Source organism: Chiloscyllium plagiosum, unplaced genomic scaffold (genome assembly GCF_037043375.1).
Source record: "Chiloscyllium plagiosum isolate Xiang-an unplaced genomic scaffold, Cpla_swu_hap1 HiC_scaffold_16, whole genome shotgun sequence".
NCBI lineage: Eukaryota > Metazoa > Chordata > Chondrichthyes > Orectolobiformes > Hemiscylliidae > Chiloscyllium > Chiloscyllium plagiosum.
In genome coordinates, this window is record NW_028270154.1 from 47,547,239 (window position 1) to 47,565,712 (window position 18,474).

Sequence of the window (18,474 nt, forward strand, 5' to 3'; positions counted from 1 at the left end):
ATAACACTCAGCTGCGGTTCTTATATGTGATCTTATGTTATAAATGTTTAGGGAGCATCACGGTTGGTGTCAATGCTCTCCTCATCTAATAACTGCTTATATGCAATTTCTAACAGTGGCCAGTGGATAGTCACTGGACACAAGATCCCTGTTCCTAGTTTATGACTGCAGAAATAACATACTATGTCTTGTTCTGATACCTGATACAGTCTGATAAGCTTTTAAGAGAAATGACTAAGTTTAATTGCAGCAGATTATTATCCATTTATGAAATAAAGTTGCAATCTGTATATATTTTTAAACATTACAAATATCTGACTATAAGTTTGTATGTGCCCTAACACAGTTACAGAATGTTATTGTGGAAAAACAATTTTGTTCTTATATTAAACTCCTCAAGCTTACAAAACAATAACTAGCCCCAAATTTTGAAATGTGATTTTAACTTTTTCAATTACTTGAAGTAGGATTTGCTCATGGCTGTTATTCTAGCTGAAGGGTAAATTTAGCTATTCACATGACAAATCCAGCAGAAGGTTTCATATTCTGTTGCCTGAGTGTGGATTTGGCACTTGCTGTTAACTATAACTACCTTGCTACAGACAAGAACATGTTCATTTGGAGCAAAAGCAAAAGTGCCTGTTTAAAAGGAATTATTGCTAGTGGAAGTTTTTGTAGCCATTTCAAACAGGTAGTCTTTTTTAAAAATCTAATATGTGTGTAGAATTTGTTTTAGCAGAAGATTTGACTGTATATTACAATGGTGTCAGCAACCTCAGCATTGATCATAGTAACAGCTTAACAAATCAAACACAAGGAACAGTGTTTTGGTTGTACATATCTTCAAGTTGTATGGTTCAGGAGTTAAGCACTGGGAGCATGCACATTTGTGTTGGCTGTAAGTCAAGGGTTGTCATGCTTCTTCGACTAAAATTATAACATGGAGCCTTTGACCTGCTGTGCTTGTGATAGCCTCAGTCTGGTTGTGCATGGCTGCTGACACCATCGACTTCTCTGACTAGATTGAAAGGATTCCAGATGAGAAATGGAAATGTATCTTTTATTCACCAGTTAAGGATATGCACACTCAACTTTTCCATTTATTTCTGAAGGTCATTGCAAAAGCCTGCATACCAGGTAAAAGTATTATATCTTTTTTCCAATTGATTGCAGACTTCATATTGTATCATTGCTGGATCTATTAAATCTAATGTCTTTAGCTTTTTTCACTTTGCTAATTACTAGAATAGATTATGGTGTCAAAGTACAAATATACATAGGAATCTGTTCATTAAAACAATTATATAACAGAGTTATATTTCTTTGATATATATATCATTGCCTGACATATGTGTGAAGTTAGCTGGAGTTTTACGATAAGAAAGATTATAAATAGTACGTCATGTTGGCTTCTCCGCTATAGAGTCGCTTCTATGTCTGTATGCATGACCATTGCAAAATGCAAAGGTTCAAGCAGTTGAGTACACATTCATATATCTTTAAAATCTGATAATATTCATATCAATATGTTGCACCAGACAGTAAATGCAAAAAATAGAAAAAAAAATTCAATTAATACAAACATTGAAAATCAATTTTTCAAACCGGTATAAACTATAAAAGCAAAGCAGTCATTCTAAAGCTGATCCTTTATGAAAGGATCTCTTCATGCAAAAAAATTTCTTTACTCACTGACTTGTCTTGACTACATTTGATTGTTTGGAAATGTATAACTAGTAGGAAATATCAAAGCAGAATACAGAATCAGTTCAAATCAATAATTAACTCCAAATCAGTGAAAATGCTCAATTTAAGCTTTCTATGTGACCTGTAGGTAACCCTCCTATGGATGAATGCAGCCAATGAAGATACTGTGACAGGCAAAGTGGGAAAGTGGAACTGAACTGCTGAATTGCTCATAATAGAATGAGAAAAGATCTAACTAACTTTCTGATGTATGTTTAAAGACTTCCTTATTATTTTGTGTCACAAAATATTTCTGCGTTGTGTCCTTATACTCACTTCTCATCAGCTCCACGCACTGAGAACAAAGATAAGCAAAGGTCTGGCAATGTCTCAACGTTAGCTTATTTATCCTTGTTTTCAAATCCGTCCATTGCCTTGCCCTTCTTTCACCCTGTAATTTCCAGCCTTACTATCTTACAATCTCTGTGCTCCATTGATTTCAGTCTCTTGCACATTGTCAATTTATTCATCATATCATTTGGTGGCTGTGGGTTCAGCTGCTTCAGCTGAAATATTTGCAATTTCCTCCTTATATTTTTCAGTCTCTCAGCTGTCAACCCATTTTTAAAGATGCTCCTTAGAACCTATTAGTGACAATCATTCTTTGCTAACTGTTCATTTAAGCTACTTTGGGACATTTTAGCATGCAGCTGGTGCTGTATAAATGAAAATTGCTTTACATATGATTTCTTGTGGTCGCTGTGTTTAATATGTTCATTAAGGCTATCTCCAACATGTACCAAGCATGGCATATGTTGGGGAGGGACAGTGTAGACAATTCTGCACCACTACAGATAGAAGGGCAAGAGAAGGACTCAATTTTCAGCTTTATGGCTCTCCTGGCTGCTTGAGGTCTGTGCAAAAAGTGTTACCCAAAATGCCACTTTCATCAGAGGCAATATGCTTAGAGTAATGCAACAGACAAGATCCGTGCTGGGAATGTCACTTACAAGGCCTGGAAACAGATGCTGAATAAGACACTATAACACTATGAGTACCATCTTAATTAAACTGTCAAATACAACTTACCCAATGAGGTCACTCAGCAGCTATCTGACCCATGTATGCATGTGATTTTGTAAGCTGTGGGTCAACTGGTAGCAATCATTTCATTTGTGGCAATATATGTGGACAAAATATCCAACAAATGTGACCAAACTTTCAGTTGAAAGTATTTGTGAGATTTCTTATGTTATTGTTAATTAGCACAAATTAATTAGCATGAACTTAGTTTACTTGAACATTTCATATAAGTTGAGTTCAGCTCAAATTACAACTTGAAGTTACTGGTAACCGTGTATGCATCTGGACTCTAACTAGCTTTTGATGCATTGCACTCAGCAGTTGGTCAAATAGTTCTATCCTGGTCCTTCGCTCTTTAGTATATCCAGCTGTTCAAGGAATAATATAACATCCCTTCTTACCTTTAAGATAAAAATGCATATATTACAGTAGTTGCAGGTCTACTGCACAGAATATATCTATATGCCAATTTTTTCAAGGCATATAGCGACAGTGTAACTTAATCCACATAGTGTGTCACATTCAAAATATGGAACGCAAGCTCACCTTTTCGTCAACTGTCCTTCTACTCTGAGTCTTCATGCGGTCAGTCTTGCTGTTAAACTTATGTACATTCTTGCGAAAAGTCTTTGGGAAATCTCTGTTGTTGCTGCCAGCCTGTTGTAAAAGCTTTTTGTTTGTTTTTGTCCCGTTGTAGCCTCTGGTCTTTTCTTTGGAACTAGCTTTCTTGCTACTTTAATGTTTCTGTATGTGAAGGTTCAACAACGCAACTGCTGTGTTTCTATCACATTTGAAAAAAAACACTCTTCTGTGCATTTAGATGTAACTCAAGATTTTGTTTTATTTTGTACAGTTTTATAGCCCAGTTTAGGAATAACTTTCAGCCTGAATAGCCTCACAAATCAAGCATTATATGTTAAATGATTCTTTATTCCTTATTCATTGATATGATGTGGGTGTCACTGGCTAGGCCAGCATTTATTTCCCATCTCGAATTGCCCAGAGGGAAGTTAAGAGCCACCACATTATTGGGGGTTTAGTGCCACACGATGGCCAGACCAGATAAAGTCACTAGTAGCCTTCGCTAAAGGACCTTAGTGAATCAGATTGTTTTTTTCCCCAATATGCAATGATTGCCATCATTAAACTCTTATTTCCAAATTTTTATTGAAGTCAAACTCTACAATCTGCTCTGATGGGATTTGAACCCAGGTCCCCAAAACATTACCTGGGTCACTGTATTAATAGTCTAATGATAATACCACGAGACCATTGCCCACCTCAAAGCTGAAGTCACTATAATCCCAGCAAGTCAAAGGAATGCATGCTCACCAGAGAGATACCTGGTAGTGAGTTTAATTTGATGGTCACAATTTCCTCAGGTGAGTGGAGACATTGAGAAGTTGAATGTTTTTGGTAATCTCAGCTGGTACAGGAATTGAATGTGCACTGTTGGCATCACTCTGCATTGCAAACCAAATGTCTAGCCAACTGAGCTAACCGATCTGATATCTGAGGTCCCGGCGTGCGTGAAACTTCTGCAGTGCTTCAAGTCTTGTCTGAGGCTTTCTACTTAGAAAAATCCCTAGCGCGATCACCATTCCATCTTTCTTGTGTTATTGAAAAGTAGTGCAGATTTGGTTAACTTGAAAATCTCTTACAAGTTTACTTAACAGCTCAAACTACAATTTGCAGTTACTCATAATCAAGTATCTGTCCATTCTTTAGCTTGCTTCTGCTGAACTGCACGTAGCAGGTGATTGTATGGCTTCCTCATGGTCTTTGGCTTATTAGCATTGCCAGTGCTTAAAGCAATACAACTCTTAAAGTAATAATATAGCAGATTTGCCACACACATCTTTAAAGAGCTTCATACATGTTGAAGATGACACATCATAAGGGGAGTAGCCAATTCCAAAGGTTGCGAGTGATGGGCAATAAATACTAGCCCAGCCAGTGACGACTACATTCCATGAATATAAAGTAAAATTGTGGTGCATTAAAATTTCCTCATCAAATTATCTTTCATTTTGTACTAATTGAAAGATGTAACAATGCTTTCTAAGCCATCAGCCATTTGGAATACTGTAGAATAAATTTTAAAATAGGTTCTAATTTTTGTATTGGCCAATACATTTGTGTGATACTTAACTTCACATTATTGATTTGCCATTCTGTCTTGAGTAATTAGGGAGGAGGTTAAAAAGTCCTCGAGGGTAATAATACCTGGATTACTCCCAGTGCTATGACCTAGTGAGAATAGGAATACGAGGATAGAGCAGAGGAATGTATGGCTGATGAGCTGGTGTGGGGAAGAAGGATATACATTTTTCGATCTTTGGAATCTCTTCTGGGTTAGAAGTGACCTCTATAAGGTTCCACCTAAATTGGAAGGGGACTGACTAATATATTAACAGGAAGATTTGCTAGAACCACTTGGGAGGATTTAAACTAGTAAGGTGGTGAGACCCGGAGCTAGTAAGAACACAGATCAGACTGAGGCTGGTGCAGTTGGGGAAAGGAGCAAGTCAAATAATCAGGGCAGGCAGGAGCAAAGTAGGGATTGAGGTAGGATTGATAAATTAAACTGCATTTATTTCAATGCAAGAGTTCTGACAAGTAAGGAAGATAAACTCAGGGCATGGTTGGGAACATGGGAATAGGAAATCATAGCTATTACAGAGGGGCTCAGCAATGGACATGACTGGCAGCTTAACGTTCCAGGGTATAGATGCTATACGAAGGATAGAAATGGGGGAGGAAAGAGGAGGGGAATGGTGTTTTTTCATTAGGGGTAACATTATGGCCATACTAAGGGAGGATATTCTTGGGACTACATGCAGTGAAGTGCTTTGGGTGGAACTGAGAAATAAGAAGAGGATGATCTCCTTATTGGGCTTGTACTATAGACACCCCAGTTGGCAGTTGGAAATTAAGAAGCAAATTTGTAAGGAGATCGCAGTTATCTGTAAAAATAATAGGGTGATTATGTTAGGGGATTTTAACTTTCCAAACATAGACTGGGACTGCCATAGTGTTAAGGGCTTGGATGAAGAGGAATCTGTTAAGTGTGCACAAGAAAAGTTTCTGATTCAGTATGTGGATGCACCTACTTGAGAAGGAGCAAAATCTGACCTTCCATTGGGAAATAAGGCAGGGCAGGTGACTGAAGTGTCAGTGGGGGAGCACTTTGGGGCCAGTGACCGTAATTCTATTAGTTTTAAAGTAACTAAGGAAAAGGATAGATCTGATCTAAATGTTAAAGTTCTAAATTGGAGCAAGCCTAATTTTGATGTTATTAGGCAAGAGTTTTCAAAAGTTGACTGGGGACAGAGATTCACAGGTAAAGGGACATCTGGAAAGTCAGAAGCCTTCAAAAATGAGACAACGAAAATCCAGAGATAGTAATTTCTTGAAAGGGTGAGTGGCATGGCTGGTACGTGTAGGGAATGCTGGATGACTAGCAAAATTGAGGTTCTGGTCAAGAAAAAGAAGGAAGCATATGCCAGGTATAAACAGCAGGGATTGAGTGAATCCCTAGAAGAGTACGAGAGCAGTTGGAGTATAATTAAGACGGGTATCAGGCGGATAAAAAGGGAAGATGAGATAGCTTTGGCAACTAGGGATTCTATAAATACATTATAGACAGAAGAGTAACTAGGGAAGGAATCAGACCCCTTAAAGATCAGCAAGGCTGCCTATGTGTTGAACTGCAGAGGATGGGTGAGATACTAAATGAGTACATTCCATCAATATTTACTGTGGAGAAGTATATGAAAGCTCGAGAACTTGGGGAAATAAATAATCTTGAAAAGGTTCCAATATTACAGAGGAGGAGGTGCTGGATGTCTTAAAATTCCTGCATAGCAGAAAAGCAGAGTAATAGGCTAATGGTAAGAATCTTGATTTGGAGATGCTGGTGTTGGACTGGGGTGTACAAAGTTAAAAATCACACAACACTAGCTTTCGGAGTGACGCTCCTTCATCAGGTGATATCACCTGATGAAGGAGCGTCACTCCGAAAGCTAGTATGCTTCCAATTAAACCTGTTGGATTATAACCTGGTGTTGTGTGATTTTTAACTAGGTAAGAATCTTGGTAGTGTAGATGAACGGACAGATCTTGGTGTCCATCTACATAGATCTGTAAAAGTTGCCACCCAGGTTGATAGGGTTGTTAAGAAGGCATACAGCATGTTAGCTTTTATTGGTAGAGGGACTGAATTTTGGAAAACATAACATCATGCTGCAGCTGTAAAAACTCTGGTGCAGCCGCACTTGTAGTATTGCGTACAGTTCTGGTTACCACATTACAGGAAGGATGTAGCATCTTTGGAAAGGGTTCAGAGGAGATTTACGAGGATGTTGTCTGGTATGGGGGGAAGGTCTTATGAGGAAAGGCTGAGGGACTAGAGGCTGTTTTTGTTCAAGAGAAGAAGGTTAAGAGGTGACTTAATTAAGACATGTAAGATAATCAGAGGGTTAGATAGGGTGGACAGTGAGAGCCTTTTTTCCTCGGATGGTGATGGCTATCACGAGGGGACATGACATTGAATTGAGCGATGATAGGTATAGAACAAATGAGTAGTAGGGATGTGGTACGGCCTGACAGCAACAGTAGTAGACTCACCAACTTTAAGGGCATTTAAATGATCATTGTATAGACATATGGATGAAAATGGTGTAGGGTAGGTAAGTTGGGCTTCAGATTGGTTTCACAGGTCAGCGCAACATCAAGGGCTGAAGGGCCTGTACTGTGCTGTAATGTTCTATGTTCCAAAGGTGGATAAATCCCCAGGACCTGATCAGGTGTACCCTAGAACTTTGTGGGAAGCTAGGGACGTGATTACAAGGCCCCTCATTGAGATAGTTGTGTCATTTATAGCCACAGGTGAGTTGCCGGAAGACTGGATGTTAGCTGGTGTGGTACCATTATTTAAGAAAGGTCATACGGAAAAGCCAGGGAACCTGACATCAGTGGTGGGCAAGTTGTTGGAAGGGATTCTCAGGGACAGGATTTACATGTAATTAGAAAGGCAAGGACCGATTAGGGAGAGTCAACATGACATTGTGTGTGGGAAATTATGTCTCACTAACTTGTTTGAGTTTTTTGAAGAAGTAACAAAGAGGATTGATGAAGGTAGAGTGATAGATGGTGTTTATATGGACTTCAGTACGACATTTTAAAAGCTTCTACATGGTAGACTGATTAATAAGGTTAGATCACAAGGGAGACAGTGAGGACTGCAGGTACTTGAGATCAGAGTTGAGAGTGTGTTGCTGGAAAAGCACAGCAGGTCAGGCAACATCCGAGGAACAAGAAAATCGACGTTTCAGGCCAGACCAGAGCCCTTTATTAGGAATGAGGTTGGGAGCCTTGGGGGTGGAGAGATAAATGGGATGGGAGTGGGGCTGGGGAGAACGTAGCTGAGAATGCAATAGGTGGGGGTATAGGTGATAGGTCAGAGAGGAGAGTGAAATGGATAGGTGGGAAGGACGATTGACAGGTGGGACAAGTCATGAGTGCGGTGCTGAGCTGGAATGTTGGAACTGCGGTAAGATCGGGGGAGGGGAAATGAGGAAACTGGTGAAGTCCATATTGATGCCCTGGGGTTGGAGAGGCCTGAGGCGGAAGGTGAGGCGTTCTTCCTTCAGGTGTCAGGTGGTGAGGGAGTGGCAGTGGAGGAGGCCCAGGACCTGCATGTCCTTGATAGAGTGAGAGGGGGAGTTGAAATGTTTGGCCATGGGGCGGTGGGACTGGTTGGTGTGGGTGTCCCGGAGATGTTCTCTAAAGCACTCTGCGAGAAAGTTGTCCAGTCTCCCCAGTGAAGAGGAGACGGCATCAGGAGCAACGATACAATAAATGACATGTTTGGAAGTGCAGATGAAACTTTGATGGATATGGAAGGCTCCTTTAGAGCCTTGGATGGAGGTGAGGGGGTCAGTGGCATGGGAAGGTGCCAGGAGGGGAGGGTGCCTCATTAGGGATATATGGACCTGACCATGTAGTTGCAGAGGGAACGGACTTTGTGGAAAGCAGATAGGGGTGGGGAGGGAAATATATCCCTGGTGGTGGGGTCAATTTGTAGGTGGCGGAAATGTCAACGGATGATGCAATTTATGCAGATGTTGGTGGGGTGGAAGGTGAGGACTAGAGGCGAACTGTCCTTGTTGCGGTTGGAGGGATGGGGTTCAAGGACATAGGTGCAGGACGTGGATGAGATGTGTTGGAGGGCATCTTCAACTACGTGGGAAGGGAAATTTCATCTTTAAAGAAGGAGGCCATTCTGGTGTGTTCTGTGGAGGAACTGGTCCTCCTGGGAGCAGATGCGGCAGAGGCGGAGGAATTTGGAATATGGGATGGCACTTTTGCAGGAGGTAGAATGGGAGGAGGGGTAACCCAGGTAGCTGTGGGAGTTGGCGGGTTTGTAAAAAAATGTCAGTATTGAGTCAGTCATCGTGGATGGAGATGGAGAGATCTAGGAAGGGGAGGGAGGTGTCAGAGATGGTCCAGGTGAATTTAAGGTCAGAGTGGAATGTGTTGGTGAAGTTGATGAACTGTTTGACCTCCTCATGGGAGTATGAGGTGGGGCCCATGCAGTCATCAATGTAGCTGCGGAAGAGGTGGGGAATGGTGCCAATGTAGCTCCGGAAGATGGACTGTTCAATGTAACCAACAAAGAGACAGGCATAGCTGGGGCCCATGTGGGTGCCATGGCTACCCCTTTTTCTGGAGGAAGGAGAAATCGTTGAGGGTGAGGCCCGCTGCGACATTAAACGTTTCTTCCACCACCTCCGTCTCTGTGCCTACTTTTACAACATATCTCCTGCCCTCCCACCGAGGACCCATTCTCCGTCTCCAACACACCCCACCCACCTGGATACCCTGTGCTGGCCTGCTACCTGCCCTTGACCTCTTCATTTCAAACTGCGGCTGTGACATCAACCGCCTCAACCTGTCCAACCGCCTCGCCCACTCTAATCTCTCACCTTCATCGTCAACACCCTCAACACTGACATTTTTTATAAACCAACGAACTCCCACAGTTACCTGGATTACACCTGCTCCAATCCTATCTCCTGCAAAAGTGCTATCCCATATTCCCAATTCCTCCACCTCCACCATATCTGCTCCTCGGAGGACCAACTCCCCCTCCCAGTCTGCCGAGAACATGCAGGTCCTGGGCCTCCTCCATCGCCACTCCCTTACCACCCAACGCCCAGAGGAAGAATGCCTTACCTTCTGCATCAAGACCCTTCAACCACATGGCATCAATGTGGACTTCACCAGTTTCCTCATTTCCCCTCCCCTTACCCCAGTTCCAACATTCCAGCTCCGTGCTATCCTCATGACCTATCCCACCTGTCAATCTTCCTTCCCACCTAGCTGCTCCACCCTTCTCGCTGACCTATCACCTTTACCCCCACCTCCATCCACCTATTGCACTCTCAACTACCTTCACCCCAGCCCCACTCCCTCCCATTTATCTATCCACCCCTGAGGCTCCCAGCCTCATACCTGATGAAGGGTTATGGCCCGAAACATCGATTTTCCTGCTCCTCGGATGCTGCCTGACCTGCTGTGTTTTTCCAGCAACACACTATTAGATCACATGGGACCCAGGGAGAACTAGCCATTTGGGTGCTGTTCAAAGGTAGGAGACAGAGGGTGGTGGTGGATGGTTGCATTTCGCACTGGAGGCCTGTGATCAGTAGTGTGCCACAAGGATTAATGCTGGATCCACTGTATGTGTCATGTATATACATGATTTGGATGTGAATATAGGGCATACGGTTAGTAAGTTTGCAGATATCACCAAAATTGGTAGTGTAGTGGACAATGAAGAAGATTACCTCAGAGTTCAACAGCTCATTGATCAGATGGACCAAGTAGTAATAGATGGAGTTTAATTTAGATAAATGAGGTACTGCATTTTGGGGTAAGGCAAATCAGTGCAGGTAATGGTAAGGTCCTGGGGTGTATTGCTGAACAAAGAGATTTTGGAGTGCATGTGCATAGTTCCTTGAAAGTGGAGCTGCAGGTAGACAGGATAGTGAAGAAGGAGTTTGATATGCTTGCCTTTCTTGGTCTGTGTATTAAATAAAGGAATTGGATAGTCACATTGTAACTGTAGAGGATGATGGCTAGGCCACTTTTGGAATACTGTGTTCAATTCTAGTCTCCTGCTATATAAAGCACGTTGTGAAAATTGAAAGGGTTCAGTAAAGGATTTTTGCCACAGATGGAGGGTTTGAGGCTGAATATTTTCCCTGGAGTGTCAGGGGCTGGGGAGTGTTTATAAAAGGTCATGAGGGGCATGGACATGGTGTATAGATAAGGTCTTCTCCCCAGGGTGGGAGAGTCCAAAACTAGAGGACATGGGCTTAAGATGGGAGGGACAATTTTTAAAGGAATCTAATGGGCAACCTTTTCATGTAGATGGTGGCGCATTTATGGAATGAACTGCCTGAGGAAGTGATGGAGGCTGGTACAAACACATTTAAATGGATGTCCAAATGAATAAGAAGGGTTTAGAGGGATATTGGCCAGATGCTGGCAAATGGGACGAGATTAATTTAAGACATCTGGTTGCCCTGGACAAATTGGCTCGAAGGGTCTGTTTCTGTGCTTATATCTTTATGACTCTATAATTTGAAATATTTCATGAGATATGAATTCTTTATGCAAAACCGATGTATGTTGTATCTGTTGTAATTTTCAGATGAAATTGCTGCAAATGATTTTTTTACTAACTAATTTTACTTACAGCGGTTTTGCTAAATTTTGTTCTTGCTATAATTAATTATGTTCTTTTCTTCCAGAATTATAATGACTTGACAATTAGTCAGAGAAATTACTGAAACAGTTGGCCCAGTTACTAGATCACAATTAATGAATCATCTCTTCAGACTGGCAACATTCTTCATTGAAATAAGTTTACAGAATGTTAATTTGAAACTTTTATAGGGACACTATATAAAATATTTATATGGGTCTGAGAAAATGAATTATTTGGATGAAGAAGTTTCGTGTGTGAACAGACCACAAGAAAGTACATGTAACAGAAGAGATGAGTCTCAAGTTGGTTCCAAATTTATTTCTGAAATATCATCCAGTACACCCTCTAATAACTCCAGAACAAATTTAGCTTTTATTTCAGAAGATACAGCTGCAAAATCAGAGTCTTCCAATCAAGTTTTGACAGAGGACAAGGGCCAAACTAAAGTAAATAGAATTCCCAATGAACTTTCTGCAGATCCTGATCGCATAAATAATATCCAGCATGGTGACTTATTATCTATAATAAAGAGATCATCAGAATCACCTTTTTTTCCTAAAGCTGATGACACTCCTTGCGATTCTTCAGGTTCCTATCACACAGCTATGTGCTCTGAAAATCTCAGTGACTCTAGTGGACAATTTGAGGACATTGAAGAACTTCCTACAGACTCTGTTGGAAATCAAGAAATTTTTACAAGTGAAAGATCTGAACTTTTAGCTAATTTGCAAACTGAACAAAGCAGTGACCTGTTAAAAAGTCCAGAAAATGAGAGCAGTTTGAATGATTGCACATCAGCACTTCAATCTTATTGTTGTGAAGGACAAGGGAAATTATTTATGAATAAGCATAAAAAGGAGTTGTGTAAAGTAAGTCCTGAGAAAGACTCCTTTGAATCTGATGAAGAGATGAAGGTCTGTAGATTAGAGATCAAGAACGAGACTGATGTTGACTCTGATTGCAAAATGAATGGGAGAGTATCTATAACAATTGCTGATATGCATGAAACAACCACCGTCCCTCTGCAAAACAGCAATGCTTGTCATGTTGTAGTACCTGATGATACTTTATTAATTACTAATCGCAATTCATATATCGAAGGATTAGTCAACAAGTCAACTGAATATGATCCATTAGTTAAGGGCACAGATACCGAGAACTATAAAGGAGACCAACAGGTTCAAATGTCAATCACAGCCCAGAATAGCAAAACTGGAGAGAGCAGTAGCACAGTGCAGCTCACTAAAATTCAGAAGACTGGAATAAGTCTCCATGAATCCCCAAGCTGCTATCTACAGCTGGGGTTAAATGAACCTGGAAAAACTTTTAAAACAGATACATTTGAAAACAATTTTAAAAACAATTCATGTGCTAATGGTAAAAGGTTATATGGTGATTGTGTGAGTGAAACATCCAGTGCAACAAGTGACTTAGATGAGACTGATTATGAAGTTCAAAAGTTAACTGCTTTGGCTTTTCGAAGTTTATCCTGCCCAAATGATGATTACCTTGATATTTATAAGTCTCAGGCACTCATTGATTTTTCATCACCTCTGTCAGAGGAAAACCATAAAAAACACGGATTGTCACCTTGCAATGGATTAGCCCACAATGGCCTTTTTAACAGAAATGATGAGTGCTCAGATTCCAGCAACAAAGCTTTACATTCTGAAGCTAAAGAAGACACTATGTTATTTGATGATTCATTTGACAGTGAGCAGTGCATTGATGTGGCTGTGGAAACTCATGACAAAAGCAAAGATTTTAGATCAAGCAGAACTGTCCCCAAACGTCAAATTGAATTTAGAAAACAACAGAGAAGTGAATTAAAAGTCTTTACTTCAAGGTGTGATATGAATTCCTGTGTTTGCATTGATCCTGTTGATGAAACTGAGAACAAAAAAAATTTAGAAGAGTTGCAAAAGTGTGAAAATGTACCTTTCACAGACAATATCAAAGATGAAGATAATATAGATAACCAACTAAAAAGACCAATCTCCATAGTTAGGCCTTTGACCAAAAACAAATTTGCGTCCTATCTTATCACAAATGTTATATCCAAGAAAATGCAATTTGAGCAAGGTCTCAAAATGGAGCATGGATTAAATAAGATTACAAACTCTGTCTCATCAACTCCTACCTTGGTAAAAAAGGATTGTGGCCTTCCCACAATGGTTTCACAACAAGTTCAAGATGAAGATCCTGCTTCAGAATGTGAAACTGTCAAATTGATCAAAGGCAATTGCAAAAGGAACAGTTTTGAATTTAATAATACAAGCATTGAGGAAAACAGAAATGAGGAACAAAAATACAGTTTCAATTGTTTAAAATGTGACTGTGGTCTGAATTTGGATGGAAAGAAAAACAAAAATATTCTCAACTGCTGTAGAAACAAAGCATTTAGAAATTGTAGTGAATGCAATACAGACAGCCAAATTGATACCAAGGAAGAGACAGCATTTGAATTGCATCCAAAAAAATCATGTCCTGAGTTACATGACCTAAACACTAATGCAACTGAGCAAGAGAAAAATATCAATGCACCATGTATTTCAGAGTTTCGAAATACAGATTACACATCACAGGTTTCTGAGGAAGAAATAATATTAAACGACAGAATGCAAACGGAACAGGTACCATTTGAAGAGAGAACAAGTGACATCCAGTCAGGTAACACCTCATGCAAAATTGAAGGAACAAGTCATTCTCTTACATTAACAGCACCATACATGGTACACAATTCTCAAATAGCAAATGCAAAACAAATCAAACCAGTTTCTATTGCCAAAGAGAATTCTGCTATGGGTTCTAACACTATTGGCCTTGGCCCTATGCATAAGATTCTTCCTACTTCATTTGAATTAGACTCTGGACTGGAGCAAGATAAGGTTTCATGGTGTAATGTAAAAGACAACATAATAATGAAAAACAAAACAAAAGATCATCCTTATCATACCAGAGATGTGAGAAAACTGGCTGAAAATGCTTACAGCGCATTGACATCCTGTACTGTCAAGACTCAATCTGCTTTACCCAATCAAGTTCACAATTCTGCTAGTTTAGAAAAATCACTTTCAGCAAAACAACACAAACTATCACCAATTTTTATTGAATGTCAATCAATAAATAGGAAAGCCGACAAATATGATAACAATCATTCAGTGGACAAGAGTTATTGTACAGGAAGCTCAGATATTTCAAAACTTTTGTCCTCAGACTTCCAGCTACCTCTTCCATCAAATAAACAGAAAAACAAAGTAATTTCTGCTAAAAGAATAGAGAGTACAAATTACTCTATGAAGGAGAATGGAAATAACGCAACTGAACATTTAACCTGTCTTTCCAGGAAAATAATACATGAAAGGAAAATCAAAGCCTTATCAATTTCAAATAATGCAAAGTCTAAATCATCATCTATAAAAGTCCAAGTGGGAGCAGAGAATCAGAAAGAATGTTCAGCCAATTTTGTACAAAATAATGAAATTGACGATTTTGTACTTGGAAAAGATAAACAAAATAATGAATTCCAGCAAAGGCTGGAAAATATTAATACTCATTTATCATGTTCTACCACAAAAACTGAAAATACTGAAATGCCAGTTAGCAATATAGAACATAATAGAGATATTCAAAGTGAACAAGATAATGAAAACAGATTTACAACCAAGTCCAATTTAAGCAAGAAAGAAAATTCATTGGCACTCTCTAAGGATGTCACAAGAAGTAAGACTCCAGACATAGTACAAGATCAAACTGTACTTTTAAACAATTCAGCCCTAAACAAAAATAATGATTCTTCACAAAGAAAGCATGGATTTGAAAAGGATTCTCAAATAGAGCTGGAAATTCAGAACAATCAGTTAGGAATGTTTAATGAGCATATTGAACTGCCAAATGAAAATATTTCTTTTCAAAAAGTTAATGTGAAGAATCAAAATTCAATTGAAAGCAACAAAGGCTTGGGTTCATCATTTTGGGAAGATGATCCCAGCAACATGACATTGGGTAATCAAAATAAATGTTTAAGGGTATCAACTGCAAATGATAAAGAAACTCAAACACCACCTAGAAAAGGGAAACATAAGAAAGCAATGCAACTTAGATTGGAAAAGCAAAATAAAATATTAGAAAATTTAACATTAGACAATGAAATGCTTTTGGTGTCACATATCAAGCATGAACTGAAAAAAGAACCTCAAGTCAGTTTGGGAGATCAGAACAAAATGTCTAAAGATTCCAGTTATGATGTCGAAGATGACAATACATCATTTGATTACCCTAAATATCAAGTAGATCATCAGCAGGACCACCAGAGTGCATCAGTTGACAACATATTACCAAATACAAATATGCATGAAAATGAGGTGCAAAGGGGATTGCAAAATGAAACTAAATCTTTGTATAATTCAAGTTCAAACTGCAAAGAAATTAAATTATCACCTACAAAGAGTAATCTTAAAGAAGAAATCCATGATGTAATGGGTGATCAAAGTAGTCTGTTGAACCATTGTATGCAGAACAGTGGGTATATCCAGTTACCAGCAGTTAAAAGTAAAAGTGAGAAAGAGTTTGAAATTGAATATAATACTCCAGAGAACACAGGTCAAGTTGAAATGATACAAAAAACTGAAAATGGGTTAACATTCATAAGTGAATTACAGCCATTCAAAGATAACAGTGCCCTTTCAATAGTTTCACAGGTCGATAGAAAACGTGCTACTGAAGACTGTACAGAAACCAATAATAACAAAGTTGCAGATGTGCAAATTTCATCTGTGCAGATTCAAATCCCAAATGACATCAATTTAATACCAATCAAAACCACAGACAACAATCACATTTCTGTGGAATCATCAAATTATCCAGAAACTATTAAAATGTCAGTAAATACCTCACTGCAAGAAAAAGAAATGCCAGATGTTCATGAGAAATCAGTATTGTCATATGGTATTCAAAATACAACAGGTAATAAGCTTCTGGCTTCACAGGCTACATCAAGCTTTAAAAATTTGAATGTGAAGTTGCTGGAACCTATTCATCTTGATTCTAAATTATCCACCAATACAACTGGTGATCAAACCAAGCAACAGTCCTCAGAAATGAATGTAGCAGCAATGAACAAGGCATTCACCCAAGAGGAAGCATCAGTATTATCAGACCGAGTAAATTATCTGACCATTCCTGTTAAAGAACACAAATCACAGGCATCGGTCCAATTACAAATGCCTGCTTCTCCACAACTGATTGTTCCTAAACCAAGTCATTATTCAACAACAACTACCTTTTGCCAACAAAATTGGGAAACCCAAGATCCCCGTAAACAGGAAGAACAGACATTGCCTCAACAAGTCCCTGAGGACTTTCAATCATTTGGTACATCTCTACAACCTCCATTTTATACTTCTGCTCAGGTGCCACATCAAATGCCAACTTCAACTGAGCAAATACCAAATACAGAAAACTGTAATAAACTGCCTCAATCTCCTCACTTTTTAGCCAATCCCCAATTCCCTTGCTTTCAATACATCCTACCAGATAAAAAAATGCTTATTGATCCAGAGACTGGAAAACATTATTTCATCGAAACACCGGTACAATCCCCACGTAAACTGCTGCTAGATCCAGAAACTGGTTGCTATATTGAAATAATAATACCTCAGCAACCATATTGTGGATCAACATTCTCTCCATGTGTTCTATATCCGAATGCCTTGAGACCCCCATACATACCCAGCATGCAATGTACCAAATTATTTTCACCACCTCTACCCACATATTCTGGCCCATCTTCTGAGACCACTGAAGTACAAATGTATCCAAATACAAAGGACAAGCAAGATCACAAAATGAATACCCAAAATAATCTATTAGCTGAATCTAATTACATGGAAAATGCATATTATATTCCAACAGGCATGCCTGTAAATCCTAATCCAGCACAGATTAAAGATTTATCAGATTCCCACACTCAAAATCTTGTGTAGAAGTCAAAAGCAACCTAACAATTACCTTATCACTGCAGAAAACGTAAAGAAAAAGTGATGCTGGTCTCTACTTGACTGCTGTTCACTAATTTATTGTGCATTTGGTTAAACTCACAAGATGCTTAATTACGCTTTTTGAAATCTTAACATTTCTCTTTGCATAAGTAATACTCATAAATTTAATAAAGAAATCACATTCTGCTGGCTTTTTTGATGTATCTATATTTGTTGGAATATCTGTAATTGTTATGCATAAAAACATTGATATTTAACGTTGTAATTCTGAAGCAACATTTAAATTTGGCAATCTAGGTTTGATTTTGACTTTAGCATATTTGATGGAGATGAGGTAGTTAAGTAATCAAAATAGTTTTACTCTCTATCACTATTTCTGGCATATTGTACCTGCCACCATTTTTAACTGTGCTGTTTTTCTCATAGGGAAGGCATATATCATGGAAGAATGGGGTCCAATTTTGTGATTTGACTTTAACTACCAGTCATAAAAATCGACAGTAAATCCTGGCAGGAAGTAGAGTAAGCTTCAGCAAAAGGCCAGGAGAAAGTAAAAACTACTGATGCTGGAGATCAGAGTCAAGAAGTGTTGTGCTGGAAAAGCACACTCCTGATGAAGGGCCTATGCCTGAAGCGTCAACTCTCCTGCTCCTCGGTGCTGCCTGACCTGCTGTGCTTTTACAGCAACACACTTTTTTACTCCAACAAAAGGCCAAACCATTTGTTTAAGATTTCCTAGTAGGCCGGGGGAACAGACTTTATTTAGCACCAAAAAAAAAGGAAAATCTCAAACAAACCCCAAGTCTTTCTCCTCCTTGATCACTCATCTAATGTTAGGCTTTCATGTTTGAGGCCATCTGCAACCTGAAATCCAGCTCATACTCCATGCTTGTTTCTCTGATTGGTTTCCTTTGCCTCTTGGGATGG

The 18,474-nt window shown here is 39.3% G+C and overlaps 1 protein-coding gene across 1 annotated transcript; it reads left to right on the forward strand.

Annotated features, from left to right (window-relative positions):
* The first annotated feature begins 985 nt into the window (after positions 1-985).
* On the forward strand, positions 986-17,733 carry LOC148147536 (uncharacterized). Its single transcript, XM_087995369.1, has 2 exons — positions 986-1,137; positions 11,592-17,733. Exon 2 carries the CDS (start codon positions 11,773-11,775, stop codon positions 17,530-17,532), a length of 5,760 nt encoding a protein of 1,919 aa, XP_087851495.1. The 5' UTR covers positions 986-1,137; positions 11,592-11,772; the 3' UTR covers positions 17,533-17,733.
* Positions 17,734-18,474: the final 741 nt, after the last annotated feature.

What these genes read in the sequence shown, in the direction of transcription:
- LOC148147536 (XM_087995369.1), top strand. Translation starts at nt 11,773, where the DNA reads ATGAATTATTTGGATGAAGAAGTTTCGTGTGTGAACAGACCACAAGAA.